Source organism: Eleutherodactylus coqui, chromosome 2, assembly GCF_035609145.1.
Source record: "Eleutherodactylus coqui strain aEleCoq1 chromosome 2, aEleCoq1.hap1, whole genome shotgun sequence".
NCBI lineage: Eukaryota > Metazoa > Chordata > Amphibia > Anura > Eleutherodactylidae > Eleutherodactylus > Eleutherodactylus coqui.
The window spans coordinates 250,221,914-250,243,777 of record NC_089838.1 but is presented as its reverse complement, the minus strand read 5'-3'; the positions used below and the strand labels follow the sequence as shown (position 1 = coordinate 250,243,777).

The 21,864-nt window shown below is 39.6% G+C and overlaps 1 protein-coding gene across 1 annotated transcript in view; it reads right to left on the bottom strand.

The window, feature by feature from the left end:
- Positions 1-7,674: 7,674 nt before the first annotated feature.
- NTRK3 (neurotrophic receptor tyrosine kinase 3) overlaps positions 7,675-21,864 on the bottom strand; it is a 650,206-nt gene continuing 636,016 nt past the window's right edge. The window contains exons 17-18 of the mRNA XM_066592818.1: positions 10,576-10,734; positions 7,675-7,860 (exon numbers count right to left, since the gene is read on the bottom strand). Coding sequence (XP_066448915.1) covers positions 7,675-7,860; positions 10,576-10,734 — 345 coding nt within the window. The remainder of the gene's footprint in view (positions 7,861-10,575; positions 10,735-21,864) is intronic.

Sequence of the window (21,864 nt, the reverse complement as noted above, 5' to 3'; positions counted from 1 at the left end):
CCAAAAAGACATAATCAGTATTACCAGTTTTGTAGCTATGAAGAAGGAGAATTTAGATCATAAGTATGTATTCTACACTTAAAAACATAACTCCAGGATTTATTGTCCCATGTAACTGACTACGTACAATACAGTGATACTCCCGTCTAAAAGACAATTAACTATTGAAGCATGTTTTAGTGGGAATTACAGATTTTTGAAGCTTAATCATCTATATAAAGCAGGTGAACGTATGACATAGCTTTTACATCAAGCCTCAGAATTAAGGGGCCATAACTTTTCCTCATTCCAAGCTTTTTCCTGCACACAGTTTCTCTATGTAAGGAACCGTATCGCAGCCTCATTTACTTAAATGGAGCTTTGTTCCCTGTACGAGTAAATATAAGTATCGCTGTGCTAGGTAAAAAGCCAAAGGAGCTTCTTTAGGTATTGACAAGGTTTCCGGTTAAAGCCTACCAATTATAGAATGACTGCATGCCCCTGTAATTTGCTATGCTTCTTATCAAGGAAGTATCCCTTCCACATTTCTAGTTTTTGCCCAGTTCTCTCTATATATTCTTATAGTAATGGAGTTGGCGCGGGTGTATGCAAATAATAAAGAGTCTTCACTGTATATCAAAGCTTCACATCATAAATAAGTACTATAGAGTATACACAGTTTACATGTAATTACTGTATGGAAACCCAGGATGGTTACATTAGAACAGTAGGACACCAAGGTGATTCCTGACACACACTGTAGTACATGTCATTGTGTAATGTAAATCCAAATGCAACTACCAAAATTCAGAATGCGCTCCCCAAAAGAGATAACAGGCGATCGTCAATAACGATAAGCCAGGAAATTAAGCATCTATCTGTTAATTAGCCATGGAGATGCATTTTGAATATCTGCCTGTAGATTGAAGAAGGAATGTTATGCTCGAAAACACGTCTCCATGACTAATAAAAAGGCATATGCTTTATTGAAGATCTTTGTCATCTCCTTCGGGGGCACATTCTCAATGTTGGTGGCTGTTTTTGGAATTTCTTCCAGCCTATCCAGATCTAGGAGTGCTTATTAAAGATGAAGCATACCCTGAAGTGTATTTTGTGCTATCTGTTGTTGTATTTGTGCCTATAGCACAACGACTTAAGGAGGGCATAGTCACCTTTAACATATCTACCCCTTTGTCTGAGGTATTATCCAATAAAGCGCTTGCCCCTTTTTTTGCCTTGTAAGAGTACTTTCTAATGTAATTCCTGCTATAATACAGCATTCACTTCAACACACTCCATTATACAATGCCTATAGCTTTGAAACCTCAATTATATTATATCTATTTTTTATGGCCAACTTTTTAATTGCATATGAATATAGATTATAGTTCTAGATTAGTTATTATATTCACACTCAGATATCATAGATCTGGATGCCGTAATTATGTTGTTGACCACTGGTGATTTCAGTGGAAAATTATTCTTATTGTAGGTAATAATGTACATTTACATTACTGCACATATATTTCTCTTAGGTAACAGTAAAGTAAACACCCCAATTGTACTATTTCCCCTAAAAAGCAAGAAACGTTTTGATGCATGAATGATTAGTGTTCTGATCAATGGAGTTGGTTTCCATTGGTTAGGACCATTTTTGGTACTATGGTTAAACTGATTGCTATTATTAATTGTGAAAGTAACCAATCATTATATCAAGTATCATGTGGCACAGAGTGCTAAGGCAGAAGAAATGCTGCCCTAAGCTCTCGCTCACGACCTGAAGGTTGCGGCTTCAATCCTCGCTTGATTCAGGTACCTGGAACAAGGTTGACTCAGCCTTCCATCTTCCAAGGTCGGCAGAATGAATACCCAGCTTGGTGGGGGGTAATAAATAAAACTACCTGAAAGCGCTGCGGAATAAGTTGGCGCTATATAAATAACAACATTTATTTGTATTTATTTATGTCTACAATCAACTAAAGTCACTTCTATAGTTTGCATTGGATTGTGTCGGATGCCATCCAGTTCCCTTATACCTTAGCTAAATAGATGAATAGCACCATTTCGGCCATCCACAGCTGTAATGTTACTATTTAATACTTTACTTTAGTAGTGATGCTGACTGGGTAGTAGCATGAGTATACACTATACCATTAATGTCACTTCAACAGGGTATTGACTGTAAAATACTGCTTGGTCTATGGTATACTTTCTCAACACCTATAAAGAAATAGTCACTGCTGACAATACTGCATTAATGAATACTTTAAATAAATATAAATAATACATATTTGCACCAAAAAATAATCTAAAAAAAATCTGTCTAGCATGGCTTCATTCCATCAAGTTTTGTAATCAGCCAGTAAAGATAGAGGTGTTTACTGCTTGCTAGATTTCTTGTTCCCTTTATTTGTACATCACCCCTGGAGAAGTTGTAGGCCATATCTACCGTCAGATTGGCATGCTGCCTAGATCTGCAGCTGTGCTTGTTTGAGAATGGTCACAAGTACATGATGCTGAGGTCACAAAGAGCGAACTGCATATCCCTCCTGCAAACTAGCTTCTTCCTCCCGCATACAGAGGAAAAAAAGATAAACAGAACAGGACATAGATTTGGTGGATTTCAACTGGGATTTACTGTGCCAAGAGATGTACATTGCCATATGCATTGCAATCAGCCTCTCTATAAAATTCTCTGCTTAGAGGTTAACTTAGATGTCAGTGTCATCTGTGCAGAAATTACTTGGAAAGAAAAATCTTCTGAAATCTTAATATAAGAGTCAATTCCACGCAGTCAGCAGGAAATGAACACATTTTTTCTGCTTTGTGTTTGGAATGAATCTGTGCCAATTTTTTCCTATTTCAAGTCCCAACCTGTTTGCACTCTTTGGGATCCAGCTTATTTCAATACCTTAAAAGTTACAGTAAAGAGATTCGTCATCTCCCAGCAGCTGTGTGTTAAACAAGAGTGATGCCGCGGCTTACTGTGACTTAGACAATTTACTTTGCATTTGATAGTTTTAGTTTCAGGCATATGAGATAGTTAAGAGCTGTGCTGTGTCTGTGCTCTTCAAGATAATTGATTCCCACATTTGTTCATCCATGTTAAAATTTACATTTTCATTGCTAAAATGTACCTGCATGATCATCAACAGCAAATCAAGAATGGACTGAATCTTCTATACAAGTACCTATAACAGAGTTCCAATTAGTGGATAGCTAAGATAGTGCCAGTCACTTATGGAAAATATTACTCATATATCACCGATTGTCTGTACCCATGATTTACTATGTAAAACCCTAGTGCAGTTACAATTGAAAATGAATAATATCCTATATGAATTGGTTTTAGGCCTTGTTCACATGAGCATGGTTTTAGCGCATTAGAGGCACGTGGAAAGATTGCGTCTAATAGAACCAATGGTTTCCTATAGAACCGTTCAGATGAAGGAATTTTAGACAAGCAAAGAACTCCCAGCTAACAAAGATAGGACATGTCATTGCAATGCACACAGCTAAGTCCGTGGTGCATGAAAAGATAAGACCTGACCTATCTTTGGTGCATGATGCGTGGGAGTTTCCATAGACTCCTATGTGGATAACACGCACCACACAGCTCCCGATCGTGTGAACGGCCAATTTTACTGCTAATTAAGGTCAAGACTTAATAGTTGGAAATCACTCGTTTATGCTATTTTTAGTGCAGTATAGCCGCGATCTTTTCACGCTCCTATACTGTGCTAAAACCTTGATCATGTGAACGAGGCCTTAAATTGATCAATTAAAAAACAGTTGGGTAGTCCTAATATATGACATCCTATAACAGTATTACTAACCATGAAAAGCCATCAATGTGAAAAGAAAAGAAAAATGCTGTGCCAAATATAGTACACAAAAAGTTTACAATAAAGGACTGTGGTACATCAGATAAGTGCTTTGCTTTCAAATTCTTCACTAAATCTATTTTTTCTACTTTTTCAATACTCTTAATGATACCATAGTAAGATGCCGAGGGATGAGTGTAACTTCAAGCTTTCTCTACTTTTTGTTGCCCTCAGTTAAATTTCAGTAATTTTCATATTGTTTGTGTTCCCCGTGTGCCTCGAAAGAGTTGTGGAATAAGTTGGCGCTGTACAAATAAAGATTATTATTATTAAATGCTAAGTCAGTCTTGCATTAGAGAGTCTTGCTTGCCAGGGAGGCATTGTCTGGCAATTTCTTTTAAAGAGAGCCTGTCATGGGGTAAAGTTAGTGGGGCAGGCTGTATACAGCAGCTCTACAACCATAGGCTTGCTGATTCTGTCTCCATTTTTTTCATACACATCTCTTTGACCAGTCAGGCTCTTCTTAGGTCTGGCTCTAGGAGCTATCAATGTGTCAAGTAGGCAGTCTCCACTGGTCACTCTCCAGAGATGACATTGGACTTAATTGGCAGTAGGCAGTGAGAACTACCCCTTTACACATTGACACTATTGAGACCTGGACCCAAGAAGAGGCCATCTGGGCAAATGGAGGCAAATATAAAAAAAACACAAAAACATATGAGCAAAGATAGTGCTAATGCTGCTACAGAGCAATACAGCCATCCCCCTAAGTCACATAAAAAGATAACAATTTTAAAATGGCCGGATGGTAGGTGGAGGCCTCGTTATCGACTTTGATTTAAAACACAAATCTTCAAATTACTGTTTTAACTTTAAAGCTGGAATGACATAGCACTTCGAGCCAATAGGAGCTAACAAAGCTATGCCACTCCAAGCCAGTGATATTAACCAAGCTTTTATAAAATGAGTTGAGGTGGAGACTGGAGAACCCCATTCTGTTTATGGAGTTGCAAGTACAATGTGACAAGGTAAATATATAAATGTAACATTCTTTAGGTTAAACAATTATTGTGCCCTGTACATCATGAGACCAACAGTTATAAGTCAATGTGAAAATGTTGTTGGTATCCTTCACTAAGATGAGCAAATCCGTGCCACCATCTGAGGCTGATCAACCTGTCTTCACATTTTTTCTTTTTGTTCTTTTTTTCGCATATATTATATGTACAAGTGATAGGAGTTGGATATTTACATAAGCGGCACAGTGATTTTTTTTATGTCATTCTTATAGGATTACAAAACAGAGACATAAAAAGCCAGAAAAGGTCAAAGAAAACGCTCTCAAATGAAATATCAACAAACAGCCAGCTTCCTGTACAATTACGCAAATGCTGTAGATAGAACACACATGGATGAAAAGACTATCATAGCAATATATTCCATGTAATGGACATGTACTTGGTACAGTATTTGAAGGCCTATGTTACTTTGCCAACTTCTGAACCAGAATCCATGCTGAATTTATTAGCTTAGTTTGTTCTCTTGCAGAATGATGGTGTAAATATGTATCAACTAAATGCTTACAGAATGGAGATTTGCCCCTCTTGTGGACTCTTCACTTTGGATCAGTCTTCTTCCTCAGTACTATGAGTTTTCTAGTCCCATTGTCTTTTTCAATAACTGCTCAATTTTGTGGAGAAAGATAACAAAGACTTTTTTTTTTCAACTTCTTCTTAATGAATCTGTTATGGTTGTCCCATGGGTTCATGAGCTTATCACGGCATATACACAATACACATGCTGAAGGTGTCAGTTCCAATCCCTTGTCACCAAAGCCATTATTAGTTTTCGGAATGATTCCTTATTTGTTTGCTTTTTTAATCTTTACATCCAGCATGTCAAGTTTCTTGCACAAGGTCTCATCTGAACAGTGTAAATAAGAAAGTTTTTGAGATTTTTTTTCCCCCGCCTTTCAGTATCATGGACACTTTTGGTGCTAGAGCAATATAGATGGTTATTTTTGGGTACTCTGGCCACAGAAGGCTGACATAATTTATGTCTATGTCCATACTTAAGAAAATGTTACTTAGTTTTGTCATTATAAAGATGCCCTAGGGGTCTACAAAGTACATTGCTTGCAGTGTCTTTGATGATTATATCCACTTGAAAAAACTGAGACTTTTTTTGAGAAAACAATTTGAGTGTCCATAGATTATGAATGTCAGTTTGACCAATTTAATATCTTTAAGTTGCTTCTCTAGCAATTGTTTTCCCACCATAACTCAATCATTTAATCTAATTATGATTGGATGTGCTAACTTTTCCATGCCCATTATTTTTATGGGCTGAAAAGGCAGATGCTTTGCTCCATTTTTTTGTTTTTTTTTTGCATAATTATTGGAGATGATTTCAGTTTGTAATGAAATGGTTTGAGCAGTCATCCCTAAGCCAGTCTATTTTCCAACCTAGCTTCTGATCAAGTCAATGGATTAAATAAGAAAAACAGTATGTATCGTAGTATATTTCAAAAAAGAAAGAAAAAAAGCATGACAAGAAAAGTGACGTTATTTGGCCATGTAAATGTTACATTACATCAGCTCAAGTACAAATATCTTACGTACACTGTTATAAAATTTCTATGGGGAACTAATACTGGAAATGGGATGGAGACATGAATATATCCCTCATTAAAATGTCCTCCTCTATGCTTACATAAATAATAATAAAGACATTTAATCTTATTTCTCTAAATTTTTCGTTTATGAAAATAAATCTGTCCTCGTATTATTAGGATACTTACATAATTATGAATTTAACATGACTGGGGGAGTCACTAAAAACTGACTTCCCATAGAACTTTAATTCCAACCTGAGACACACTACATTAAAACAAAGACATCCCCAAAAACACAAAAAGTAGGGAGGACAATAACACAAAAACTATCCACTCCCTACTAGACATTTCCCTTGACAGAATTCTTATATTTGCGTACTTGTGTGAAACTTTTAAACCATTTGAAATACCTGTTACAGGTATTAGGTGATCAAAATGACGTTGAAAACTAAATTCACCATGTTGGTTGTTTTCCCTTACAATGGTCGAATATCATTTTTTTTCTCAAAAAATCTAAAAAAAAAATACTTATAAAAAAACTAAATTTACCTAAACAAAGATGCTATTTTACCCGTAGGTACCAATTAATTTTTCAGAAATCAGAAATCCTATACATTTTGGAGTTAATAGATTATAAAAATTGTTCATAAATTTAGAAGTATCGTAGAACAGTAGGTAAATGTACAGCTTCCAAATAATGGCTGAATTGCTCTTTGTTCCTCATCTCAGTTTGTTGTTGTTTCTTTTATAAATATACACACAGATCGTCAAATTTCCATACTCCTTTCCAGGAGATAACATATTTGGTTACTGTAATCCACCACTGTGTATGCAACAAAGGTAAAATGCTCCATTGACTATGTCATCTTAAGGCTTGATGCCACTGTGGAGTTTCAGAACAGGATTGTCTTTATGCATTTAGTTAAGTACTGAGCTGTGCACACCGGTTGAAAAGGAGCAAAAGGACATACCACATCTCCAGTGGAATAGGTTACGTCCCAAATTTCCTACTTTTGTTATTTTTAGTTAGTCTATAATAGCAGAGACTTCCTTTTCTGTTGTATTGGTGGAAGATGTAAAAAATGCATCTGCTTTTACAGGCTTTCTTCTGTGTTATAATGTGTTGCAGGCACTTAAGTTTTTTTGTTGGGTTTTTTGTTTTTGTCTTTTTTTTCCATATGAAGACATTTTCTCGGAAAAGCGGGATAAGGGAAGATGAGGGTAAACAAGGGTGGAACAATTTAAGAAGTTGCCTTGCTAGCCCAGAATGTCCAAGTAAATTGGAGAGGCCTTCCCTAGGGCTTGAAGAATCTTATAGATTTCTTTGATATTTAACCGTAACTGTGGCTCTCTTTGCCAGCACCCCAGCATAATGTCATAGATTTCTTTTGGAACCACTCGTGGTCTCTCCAGTACACGTCCTTGTGTGATGCACTCAATAACCTAAGGGAAAGAGACGAGAAGAGTGAAGAAGGACTTAGAAACTTCATTTTCATTGACAAATGATACATCTCTTGTGACAAAATAATCATAACTAATTATAAACCATCATGAATTTATGGCACTCTTTCTACAAGACATAATTGCCACAATCGATGGATAATAAATGCTGCTACTGTCCCTTAAATGGCATGTATCTCTGACCACAATACTCTATATCTATTTATCTCATAGGGCTCAGTCAGATGAGAGTTGTTTTTTGCGCACCTTTATGCTAAAACAATATGGGCTCCACGGATCAGCAAAAATGCACATGACCGAAGCTTGTAGAAGCGCAACTGCTCCATAAAAGTCCCCTCATCACTGAACACTGTGACAGCGCTTTCACAGTGTTCAGTGATGAGGGGACTCCCGGCAGGGAATCTCTACGTGCAGCATGGACCTTGCCGGTGCACGCATGTCCTACCTTTTGCAAGTGCAAAGATTATGTGCCTGTAAAAAAACAGACTTGTGAACGCTGTATAGGAAACCAATTGTTCTAATAGATGCACTTTTTTTGCAGATGGGGTGCAAAAAAACTCTTGTCTGACTTCACCCTTACATGGCAGTACCATAAAAGTATGCTTACTGCTATCTTGAGGAACCAAAATAATGTGGAACCCTAAAGTTCTTGTAAACCTGGTCGGCATGTTCTCAATATACCTCACTTTTTCATTATTGTAAACCATTATGCTAAGAGTAAAATTTAGTTACTATTTGGCTCAGTGATTCCAATCACTGAGATAAATTTTGTCATCTTGATGCTTTTTAGGTGAAATTTTCTATTTTAAACAATGAATGCAGCTATCTTGCAGTACAACAGTCTGTAGTTTCAGACGGCCTTTGTTTATGACTAAAAGCTCAACCCTAAGTGCTTGTTAAGTAGTGGATGCTTACCGGTCAATAAGCATTGAACAGATGTAATCAAACTAGACATCGTTCTTGTTCATCCTCATGTAAAGGAAGACTGTCAGATAACTGTGGTGGCAGAACTAATTTAATGTTAAGGTGGTTTAGAGATACATTAATTTCCCATGGGTTGAAATCTAACATGTTCACTGAATACGGACTGTAACACAATGGCGAAATTTACTAAGGTTGGCATTTCATATACCAGCCTAAAGCCAAAGTACAGATGTAGCATTACCAGGCTTTACTGGTGTAAGGAGTTAAATGCCTATGTATATATCTATGAATATTACTGCTGTACTTTATTTATGTTCCTGCCAGGACCTTCAAAGAGAGGTCACATGGCTGTGTTTTGTACTCTAACTTTGCTGCTGCAGATTAAAAGAACCTGAGCTGCGTGCTGATTGGATGATGGTCTAGGTATAAAAGGCAGGCTCTGGCGTGACTAAGCAGTTTCAGAGAAGAGAGATCCTGCTAGTGAGAGCTGCAGCAGAGCTGACCTGCAGCTGAGACAGTTTCTGCAGAGAGCCTTGTGAGAAGTGAGCTGCTCCAGCCCAGTGCTATTGGAGCTGGGTTTTCCTGTAGAAGAGAGAAAGCATGTAACTCAGATTTCTGGAGAGACACTCTCCAGCTATTGCAATGTGAATGCCAGAAGGAGATCTGACAATCATCTAAGGAAACATCAGCTGTAATTACCGACCACAAGTGCTGAACCTTCACTGGGAAAGAGAACACCGGTGAGAATGAATAGTCTAATAGCCATATCTGGATATTCAAGTTTAGTGGTGCGCAATCATGAGTATCATTACTCAGGCTCTTCATCTGTAAAACGGATTGTTTTGATTTCACTACTGTACAGCCTTCCCAAAGATACTGTGCCAATAATTTATTCAGAGACAGTAACTGCATATTTCAGTTAGCGGACTAAGTCATTTGCTTAACCAAAATTCCTGCAAGACTAAAGAGTACTTTACACATGGCAATTATTACCTGAATTCTCACTGGTAACAACAAATTTGGCCAATAATCACTCCATATACACTTGGCTGCCATGTTTTTGCCATATTATTCTTTATCATACATTCAGTATTGCTTGTTCATCTGAATTGGTATAAAGACTCTTCACAATCGGTGTCATGTTTTGCCCCTTTTACACTGGCACAGTTATCATTGTGCACCTATGCTATTTGGGTAGTGTGGAACTTATTCCCAAGCATTGGTTAAGCAAATAATACAGAACTGGGAATGTGGCACATGTTCATTTGGAACTTGATTCTATACATCTGTACATTGGAATAAAATGCACCAAATGTATTGAATGCATACCTTGTAGCAAATTTGGCACATCTCTGGTTGTCCATGCACCTAAAATTTGAAAGTTATGCCTACTATGAGCTGTTTCTGCCTTAAATTATAGTAAATCTGTCATACCTACGCACCCACTTGTCAAAAGTTAACAAGAGAAGTAAAACATCACACATGTTAATGCAAACATGTGGTTCATCAAAATGCCAGAAAGCTGGCAGAAATTGTTTCAAAAGTTCTGCCCACTATGCCTGTCTGTAAATCTACTACCAAGCACTACCTATCACTCCCCTGATGCCAACTAGTGGTATGCAACCATTCCATTCTCAGAAGGACTCAGATGATGGATGATAGATTCAATCTTACATTTCTATTGAAGCACACATTTATAATTGCAGGAATAGCATTGGAAAGATTTATACAGTATGCGTCACAGAAGTACTGGAATCCAATCATTTATCATACCTCTGTGTTTGAGAGCTGAAACCATGGTTGCTTCCCATATGTAAATATCTCCCAAAGGATAACACCAAAGCTCCACACGTCACTCTCTGTCGTAAATTTTCTGTACATTATACTTTCTGGAGGCATCCAGCGGATGGGTAGCATTGTATGACCTCCCACCTACAAAAAAGATACAAAATAGTTTGATCAGTTTCCATCACCATTGATTCATAAACATAATCTAACATGTTTCACTTTATGTGGCAATTACTTTGGAATGCTATTACTTATCCATGTGATTCTGAGATTTTGTGATACATTTTACTTTATGTCCATGGTAAATTTTGGTTGGTAACTTGGTATGTTTTGTGTTCAATTAGAAAGAAACCCCAAAATTTTGAGGAAATTTGGAAAAAATAGCATCTTTCAAAATTTGTCATTTTCAGCTTGTAATACAGATAGCTATACCACACTAAATCGGATGGATGTATGAAATAACCTATATGCCCAATCCAATGCTTTCATTTATCATGACTTTCTTTATGGGGGATATTTATAAAGAATGATGCATTATACAAGGGGGGCAGCAGATTCATGCCCTGTTGATGAAAATGCTGCCAGCTAAAAACAGTGCCAGGTCAAGTGAACCTATTACAGAATGACTTATTGTGATCAACTACATTAGATTTGTGTTCGGAATGCTCCTTCAGTTAAAGTGACAGCAGGACTAATTTTAGTGATACGTATTATTGGTCTAATTTTTTTTTTCGCGCAGCATATTCTGATCAGTGTTTTGCACCATTATTGGAAAGTCAAAACCAGGGGTGGAGCCTACAGAGAAAAAACATAATGGGAAGATGTGTATCTCTTCCATATTTTGCTCTCACTTCTAATTTTGGCTTATGAATACAGATGCAAAATATCAACCAGAATACTGCCATGTAAAAGTTGACTACAGCCGGTCTTACACAGACGTGTTGGATTCCGCATGCGGGAGCCTGGCCCTGACGGCATCTGGTGATCCCACATACCTGAATTATCTTGACTGTGGATTACTGCAAACACCCGTCGTCGATCATGCGCAGTACAGCTTTTTTTTTTTATGTTTCTATTTCCCGCCTGGTTGCAATGATGTGGGTATCTGCGACCTATCCGCAATGTCAATTGCGAATGGGCTGCGGGTCTGATGGCTTCCATTGACTTCAATGGATACAGTTCCGTGCGGAATCCGCAAAAAATTAGAACATGTTGCGTTTTATTTCCTCGCACAAAAATCACAATCACTGTCCCCTCATGTGAATGGACATGCAATGTTCTTTCTTTGTAATGTGTGCAGAATACCGTAGATCGTTAGCACGGTTGAACGATAGTGGATTCCACAAATCAAATCTGGTCGTTTGAGACCGGCCTGATCCAGTATTTCACATTGGTAAAAAAAGTAACTACACAAGGATCTCCAAGATCTGTGTATAAAAATAGATGTTGAGCAAGAAATGCGCTGCTTCTGCAAAATCTGAACATATTACAAATGGAAGTACCCACTGCATATGTATCATATGCACCAAAAACAAACAAATAGCTTACTGCCCGGTATCCATTCCATTGTGGTTGCAGCGGTATTATGTTAGCAGTAAAAGTAGTCGCATACACAGTGCTTTAGGAAAAACATCATGTTCTTTTGTGGTGTTTTTTCTGCCCCTGTTTTGCTTGTTGTAAGAACGCTGCACCCATATGTTAGCTGTAAATCAATAGGAAAATATGAAAGATGCTGGAGCTCGTTAACTAATACGGTCTAAAAGACAATGCAAACAGACTAGACAGTCTTAAAATGTGCCAGATTTATCACAGCGGCTCTGCAGAATGATAAATCGTTCAAAGTTTAAAGGGAATATATCACTATTTTTTAATTAAAAGGAGATAAAGAAACAGTTTCCATTTTTCTAATCTGTTTTTATTTTCTGATTTTATTGTGTTATCTATATATGACTGTGGGGGCTGTCATCTTACCTGAGCTACATTTAATACCATTAAGAGCATTTAAAAAGACGCTTTAAAGCAGCATCATGGCCAATTTACGCAATTTTACAGGAGCTGACCCATTAACTTCTATGGGAGACTGTTTTAGGCATGGTTTGTGACCTGTGAAAAGGTCATTTTGCATGGAGGGGTAGTAGATACCTATTGTGAATGGTGGATCCTGTGCTACCTACATATAGGAGTTACCTTTCAGTGTAAGGGCTTATTTACACGAGCATATATCGGACGGCGTTTTCACAGCTGACCGATATATGCTTCCATCTGAGCAGTCCCCTCCTTCCCTCCCCCTCACTGACTCTCTGCCTCTCTCCTCCCCTCCGAGCGGTTTGCATTGGGGAGTGGGCGGGACAGGAGCAGAGCTAGGCTCCCGCCCCCTGCCCACCCATTGTCCATAGCCAGCAATGGGAGTGGGCGGGACAGAGCAGAGCATGCGTGTTTTGGGGGATTAGTGGCATTTTCAGTTTTGCAAACGCAACAGGATACAGGTTTGACATTTTTTGCATAGACTTCTCTATGGAAAACATGAAAAAAAAATGTAAAAAGTGGGTAAATAATAATTATACTAGTAAAAGATCGTGGCTTTGCCCTTTTATGATTGGCTTTAAATGCTGCCATCACTGGCATCACTCTTTCATCTTACTAAAATCAGTACTAAATTGCATACACACAGAGAAGAGGCACTGCATTTATTTATTATATACTCAAGTCATTGCATTTGTGTTTGGATTACCTTCAAGTACTGTATTTTGCCACATTACAGTATGTACCATCAAGAACAATTGTACAAAAGCTTTCAAGAGTAGCTGAAAAGAAAACTTCTCTGGCGCACAGACGTTGCCTTACTGTATAGTCTGCTTGTTGTTATTTACTTATTTGTCGCTGTAGCATCGTATTGTGAAGATTACGTGCTGGCTTATTAAAGATCAGTCCAGCCACCAACCTATGTCCCAGTGCTAGAAAAAAGAGTCATTGGTAATAGAAGAGCCCTAAGGCGGCTGCTAGGCAATAAAGTAAACTTCATAGAATCACAGACCAATAAGATACAAAGGGCAGTATGAAATAACAGGCTACACACAAAGCTTCGTGTAAAATAAAAGCTGCAGGTATATCTGCCCTATCGTTCTGCATTTTACGCGGCAATCTGCTGTAGAAGTCTATGGCAGGTTAAAAAAGCAAGGGGAAAGGTGTGACCCTGCGTAAAATGTAGGGAAAAGAAGACAGCTGGCCCTTATTAGGTTTTAAATAGTCATTCTATACCATGGAAAGGGAGTATCATGTGCCCCTGCAAGCGCAAAAATTACAGAACTATGCCCTGACAGACACATAGTAGCCTGATTATAATCGCATTAAATGGCTGTGATTGGTTCATCAAGCGCTGCAGTGATTGGCTGAGCCGCAGCGCTCGAGAACCAATCACAGCCAGCGCTTCCTGGAGGCGGGGATTTTGAACCTTCAAACCAGGAAGCGCTTGCTGAAAACTACAAACAAGTCTGCCGGAGCTGCAGAGGAGACACGTGGCAGAGCCGACAGTGGTTTTTAGGTGATGTATTTTTATTTTTTAAAATTTTTTTTAAATGCAGATAGGCCTTATTTTTGGGGTAGGCTTATATTTCAAGCCCCCCCCCCCCCCGCCTCCCAAAAAAACCCTGGCAACGCGACTTTGTAGCGCCCCATGCAACTTTGTAGTGACACAAAAATCGTGATATTCGCAGATAGTGTGGGGATTTTTGTACAAAATGTACAACAGCTTGCAGTGCATCATACAGCTTATTCTGTAAAAGGTCCCTTAGATGAAGTTCCAAAGACATAATAGGGGTAACATTTAAAGGGATTGTCCAGCAGATATCTTTTTTCATCAACTGCTGAGGAAATAATAAAAAAGTCTGTACTTACCGGTTGCGTCTGCTTCTGGGTGGCGTGATCACATGCTGCCTAAGTGCATGAATGCTGTGTACAACCACTGGCCTCAACATTGGTGCTACAATGATTGCTAGCCACGATCACTCACTTAGATGGCACATGACTGGCTGTGCCTAGGAGTGCACAGAGACCTGGGGGATCACAGCACAAGGATTGTAGCAGCAGGGGGATGCAATAGGTGAGTAAAGACACTTTAATATTTTCTCAGCAGCCAGTAACTCTTTTTAATTTAGTTGCCAGACGTCTTTAACTCCTTAACTGCCCTGTGTATTAGATAGCACAGACAATAACATGGACACAGGAGGATTAAAAGAGACATTTACTCAAGATGAAGCAATGAACATAGTCTCTCAATAAGTACAACTGGTTTAGTGATTACAAGTCATTACACAGGCAAATAGCATGGTAGTTACACCTCTTTACAGAAGCAATAACTTGGCAGTTACAGGTCTTTACAGAAATTATTAACTTAGCAGTTTGCGCAACATGGTCTCTAACACTTTCACTCCAACTGGCTGTTTGTAGAGACAGCGATGGTCTCTGCTACGCAGTTCCTTGCTCGTACTCTGGTGTAGTTTTATCTTGTGCACAGTCTGTCCTTATAGCAGGAATGTTGGGTCATTCTCCACTTAAGGCCACCTTCACACAGGCGACAAAGTTGCGCGCTTTTCTCTCGATGCGAAAATGCTACAAATCGCATGTATGAGAGACCCATGCTTTACTATAAAAAATATATAGACAAACTGGAGCAAGTTCAGAGAAGAGTCACCAAGATAGAGAGCGATCTGCAAATCATGTCCAATAAAGAATGGTTAAAGTATCTGGGAATGTTTAGCTTGCAAAAAAGAAGGCTGACAGGAGACTTAATAGCGGTCTACAAATATCTGAAGGGCTGTCACAGTGCAGAGGAATCAGCCCTATTCTCATTTGTACAAGGAAAGACTAGAAGCAATGGGATGAAACTGAAAGGAAGGAGACACAGATTAGATATTAGACAGTGAGGGTGATCAATGAGTGGAACAGGTTAGCACAGGAGGTGGTGAGTTCTCCTTCAATGGAAGTCTTCAAACAAAGGGTGGACAGACATCTGTCTGGGATGATTTAGTGAATCCGGCACTGGGCAGGGGGTTGGACTTGATGACCCTGGAGGCCCCTTTCAACTCTACCATTCTATGATTCTATGTCATTTGCAATGTTTTGTAGCATGCAGCATTGATAGTTCAAAACCTCACTGAATGCGCAATATTCACATGACAAGCAAGGTTTTGTAGCCCATGCTTCCCTATGGAGCTTTCCTCTCTGTTGCATCGCATCGCACAAAATCATGTTTTTTGTGCGGTGCAATGCAACTGTGACAGTAGGAAATCCTAGTGTCAAAGCCGTAACCTAAGCACTAGCTGCAGGGAACATTTTTTTAAAAAGTATACATCTTTAGAAAAGCTGTCCGGCGCTGCTGCAGCTTCATCCCAGTCCCGAACACTGTTCTTCATCCCTTCTGGCCAGGGATTGAAAAATCCCTGCCTCCTGGAGGTGCTGCCTCTGATTGGCTGACACTTTGACATTAGAGCCAGCACTCGATGAATGGCTATGATTGGTTCATCGAGTGCTGGCTCTGATTGGCTAAGCCTCATCCAATCAGAGGAAGGACTTCTAGCAGGCAGGGATTTTTAAGTGTTAGCCAGAGGAGCAAAATGTGATTGTTCTCAGTGATGGCTTTTTCATATGGGTGCACAAATATGAACTCCATTCATTTAAATGGACGTATTCCCATGAGTGAAAAAAATTGCAGAATGTTCTATCCTTTGGCCTTCCTTCGGAATGGCTCGACCATTGTTTTCAATGGGACCTTAAAAGACATTGCTTGGCACTCGCATGCTATGCGATGAGCATGCAAGTGCAATGTGGTTTACCATTGAAATGAATGGAAAACACTTGTGATCCTCTGACACATATGAAAGACATCCTGAGGATCACAATTTTACAGAAGCGATACGACACGTTTTTGAATGAAAAACGTCTCTCATGCCGTGAAAAGCGCACATTGGCAAACGCAATATCAGGCCGAGTTTCTCAAACCAATATTGTGCTCGCCTGTGTGAATTTACACTTACAGAAACAAAGTAATCTTGTAGATCTGATACCTTTAAATGACTAACAAAAATAAATCATGTTCCAGCAAGCTTTCAAAACTACTTGGATTTCTTCATCAGGATTCTAATATGATAATCCGGAAGAAGCATATGTGCACACAAGCATTTTGGTAGCCAATGGCATAACATAGAACATATGAGGATTATTATACTAAAGAGCAACAATGACCATCTTTGATATACTCAACACAGGTCTGAATAAAGACTCCTTTACATGCAACAATTATTGCTTAAAATTAGTTTAAACAAACGAATTTGCACGATAATTGTTACGTATAAATGCACTATTCATTCACTTGTTGTTTATCACTGAGTTTCAGTCTGCATAAAAATGGTCGTTTGTTTGCTTTTCACTTCATTTAAAGACATTTGTTCATTCTTTAAAAGACTGAACAACTGAAGGGAAGGAGTGATTGTTTGCCTTGCAAAACACAATGACAACTTGTTTACTCATGCTGGCAGAAGACAATGTCTTATCTTCGCACTAATTACAACCCTGCCAGCCAGAGATTCCTCATATAAACACACGCCTACCTGATCAAACAACATACACAGTGTTTACTTTAGCTTTCAAACAATTATCTGTACATTTAAATGCTCAGCATTTCAATGCAAAAAAACGATAATCATTGTGTGTAAATGGGGCTTAACTGTCAGGATTTTATGAGAGATCTGGTATAGAGATAGAGGGGACACCAGGCCCCCAAACTAACATCAGTTTAGAGACCACAAAACTCTCACATCCTCACCTGTGGACTGATTTAGTAATTACTCCTCGATTCATCATATTTTCCTATTGCTTTAAATGCAAAGTAGTCACACCCAGGGGCGTAACTATCGAGGGTGCAGGGGATGCGGTTGCACCCAGGCCCAGGAGCTTTAGGGGACCCCTAAGGCCTCTCTTCTCCATAGAGAGAGCCCAGTACTATGAAAAAAGCATTATAGTTGGGAACCCTATTACAGGTTTTGCATTGGGGCCCAGAAGCTTCAAGTTATGTCTCTGTGCAGCATGGTTTAGGTATGGGTACAGATACAGATAGAGGAGGGGGCCCAGCTCACCTTTTGCATCAGGGCCCCTGAGCCTTTAGTTACGCCCCTGGTCACACCACATGCTCTTTAATATGTATGTGTATATATGCTTTTTCTGATATATTCTGTTAAAAGTCTGATGAAGAAACCTAAGTAGTTTTGAAAGCTCGCTATAACATTGTGTTTTTGTTAGCCATTAAAAGGTATCATATCTACAAGATTACTTGGTTTCTCTCACTGAGAACAATCACATAACAGTGTGATACATAGTGGAGAAAGTCCAAACAGTCAACTACTAAGGCCGCTCTCATACATGCGCTTTTTACCACGATTACCACGGCATTTTTAACGCCACAGTAATTGCGGTATACCTCTCCCATTGGTTTCAATGGTGCCTCGCAGAAGCCGCGATTCTTAAGCGCTGTCTGCTCTATTTTACCACGCCTAGTGCACCTCATCATCTACCACAATGATGGAGTGCGCTAAAACCCATTAGTAAAATTGCGGCAAAACGCAGCGATCGAAAAACGATATTTGTGGAGCATAATTCCATCAATGTGTTTATATGGGCAATGTAGGTCTGCAGTGCAAATTAGCCCAATATTAAATGTCAAAAAATGTGTTACCATTAGTATTGTAGTAGGAAGCTCATTGCTATGCAGCGTACTAGGGAAAAAAAATCCACTCTCTTCTAGTATATTGATAATAGGAAACAATAATGGGCTCGGCACCACATGTTCAGACATTATTTGCCTATTTAAGCAAAGGCAAAGATTCAAGAGCTTGTTTATTTAATGTGTTAGATGTTTGCATAGTGTGGCTAATTAAATACTTGAGATTTGCTAATACTCAGATACAAGGGAATATAATAAAATTAGTCTTCATTGCTCTAAAATTAAGCATTAAAGCAATGAGGTCTTGTTCTGATATCGTTATGTGCTTCAAGATATTCATACATCTGTGAAGCCTTCTAGAAAGATTCTATGATAAAACTGCACAAATAGAATTTGCTATGCATTGCTGCACACAATATGCCTGCCTAAAAGCATTCATAGGTTATTGTTTGGTTTCTGGCATTGGAACAAAAAGAAAAGCAAAGCATAATATATTATTTGTCTTGTCTGGCAATCAGCATATCTTTCTTCAATTACATCATGGCTTTTTCCATTCAGTAAATAATACACTTTTATGTGGGATTCAAAATCATAATCAAAGACACGGTATATAACAATTAGATATGAAAGGAAACTCATTCAGACTCGCTAATGAATCACTTTAGGCGCTTTCTGCCTGTAAGGCAATGAACGTTTTTCTATTGTTTACTAGTTGACACCGCAGCATTAAAGTGACACTCTTCGTTCTCCAGATAGATAGCATTAGGTCTCTTTAAACAAGGTCGTTGCGAATTATGGCCGGCTGCAGCTAAATCTCGTGTTTTCTCGCCCATTCACATGGCCCCGGAATTCCATTAGGATCGCAGCAATAGAAGCTCCCATAGACGGGCCAGAAAAGATAGGTCTTGTCCTATCTTTTGGCCGCAATTAGCTGGCAGCTACCATAAAAGCCTATGGGAGCAGACGGAAAAAGGAGGTAGGTGGGAGGGAGCCGCTGCTAAAGTCCCTCCCTCTCCCTTTGCCGGCAGCTCCCATAGGCTTCTATGGTAGCTTACGGCTAATCGTGGCCAATAGATAGGGCAAGACCTATCTTTTCCAGCTGGCCAATTTTACATACCGCGATTTTCGGCCCAATGTTTTATCGTGGCTAGAGATGAGGGAGCATACTCGCTAAGGACAATTGCTCGATCAAGCATTGTCCTTAGCGAGTACCTGCCCGCTGGGAAGAAAAGATTCGGTTGCCGGCGGCGGCGGGGACCAGCGGGGAAGAGCGGGGAGGAAAGGAGGGAAGATCTCTCTCTCCCTCTCTCCCCCCCGCTCCCCCTGCTTACCGCCGCAACTTACCTCTCTTCCGCGCCGGCAGCCAAACCTTTTCTTCCGAGTGGGCAGGTACTCGCCAAGGACAATGCTCGATCGAGTAATTGTCCTTAGCGAGTATGCTCGTTCATCTCTAATCGTGGCAAAATAGATACAAAAAAAGTTTACTTTTCATTTGTTGCTTATTTAATGCAGGTATAAAAAAAATTGTTGGCTCGTTCACTTATTGTTTGGTTTAAACAGCGTTCATTCAGTCCTTCTCATTCACTTATTCAGAGACTGAACGATTCTGAATGGGACTTTATCTAGCGCGTTTTTTCAAACTCAATAACGCAGAGTTTGAATAGTCAAAAAAGAAAAAAAACAACAACACTAGCTCATCTGCTAATACGCTCCGTAGTGGAGAGTGTATTAGCGCATATGCATATCTGTTTAAGCCCTGATACCACTCCTCTGCTTTGTATCCACTCCCTTGTTTGGCTCCAAAAACTGCATATGTGATTCCAAAGGTGTAATCATTGTTTCTTCAGCCTCAGGCCTTAAACAGATGGGCGAACGTATTAGCGCATGAAGTTTTTCTTGACTAATGAAACAACGCGCTAAAAATAGGAAAACTAAGTGCAAGGAAGATATGCCAAGCCCTATGCTTTGTCTTGTAAACTATTAATGCGCAAGAATCCTGATAGACGATTTTCACGGCTGCTTAGCGGGACTCAAATATACCCATCCATTTAGGCCTCATGTCCACGGGCAAAAGAAGAATTAAAATCTGCAGCGGATTTTAACTCTTCTCCTGCCCGCGGATCCGCACCCCATAGGGATGCATTGACCACCCGCGGGTAGATAAATACCCGCGGATGGTCAATAAAAGTGATTTTAAAAAAAATGGAGCATGAAAAAATCCGGACCATGCTCCATTTAGGTGCGGGTCTCCCGCGGGGACGGCTCCCGCGGGCTTCTATTGAAGCCTATGGAAGCCGTCCGGATCCGCGGGAGACAAAAATCAGATTTTACTCACCCGCTCCGGTTCTTCTCTTCGCCGCGGCGCCATCTTCTCTCAGTCGCGGCCGAATCATTTTGCTTCGGGCCGGCGCATACGCGGGGCACGTCACCGACGTCATCCTGCGCATCCGCCGGGCCGAAGAAAGAAGATCCGGCTGCGACGCAGAGAAGATGACGCCGCAACGAAGGAAGTATCCGGAGCGGGCGGGAGGTAAGTTTATTCTGATTTATTCTTATTTTCAGCGCTCATGTCTGCGGGACAGAAGGGACCCGCTACGGATTCTCCATGGAGAATCCGTAGCGGGCCTGATTTTCCCCGTGGACATGAGGCCTTAGGCCCTCACTGCCGTACTTTGAAAGGCACTGTATCTAAAGAAGAAGCATGCATACAAAGTGTGCATAAAGTCCCTATCATCAGAGGCGCAACTTGAAGCTTCTGGGCCCCAATGCAAAATCTGTAACAGGGCCCCCAACTATAATGCTTTATTCATAGTACTGGGCTCCCTATATGGAGAAGAGAAGACTTGTGGGCCCCCTAAGGCTCCTGGGCCCGGGTGCAACCGCATCCCCTGCATCCCCTATAGTTACGCCTCTGCCTATGATTCCGTATTATGGAGACAGTCCTTGGAAGACGGCATTTTTCTTCTCTTGGATTCCATAAGAATCTAAGAAAGAAAAAACTGCCTCTTTATGAAATTAGAAGCATGAGGAGGTCTATAAACTTTTACGGGGGTCATATTAACCTTATTTTTTCATCTGGCATGAATGTGATCAGCATAGAGGTACATCATTGTGTATATGTAGAGACTAGAGCAATACGGAGAGGTTGAATAGGAACAAACTGCTATGATAAAATTCACTATTATTATGTTTAATGGCCACACAATGTTCAGTGAATGAAAGTAAAAGACTAATTTACTAAATACCTATTATATTTTTGATATACGGCAAATGAACTATGTAGATACAGCAGCTGAATGATAGGTGATTCTAAGGCAAAAACCTAAGATGATATGAAACCTCACAGACAAGCTAATAAAATGCTGCAGCAAAACATAATTATACAGATTAATACACTTACTTTATTTATTGAACAATAAAAGCCTTTTTACAGCCTGTGCTGAATACATTGTAAAAGGCAGAAAGACATGCAAAGTCATAATCATGTCGATAAGAAACCAGTCTTTAGGTTTACTTTTCGGCTTGTCATGATGATGCCAGCAGCAGAATGAATGTCTCCT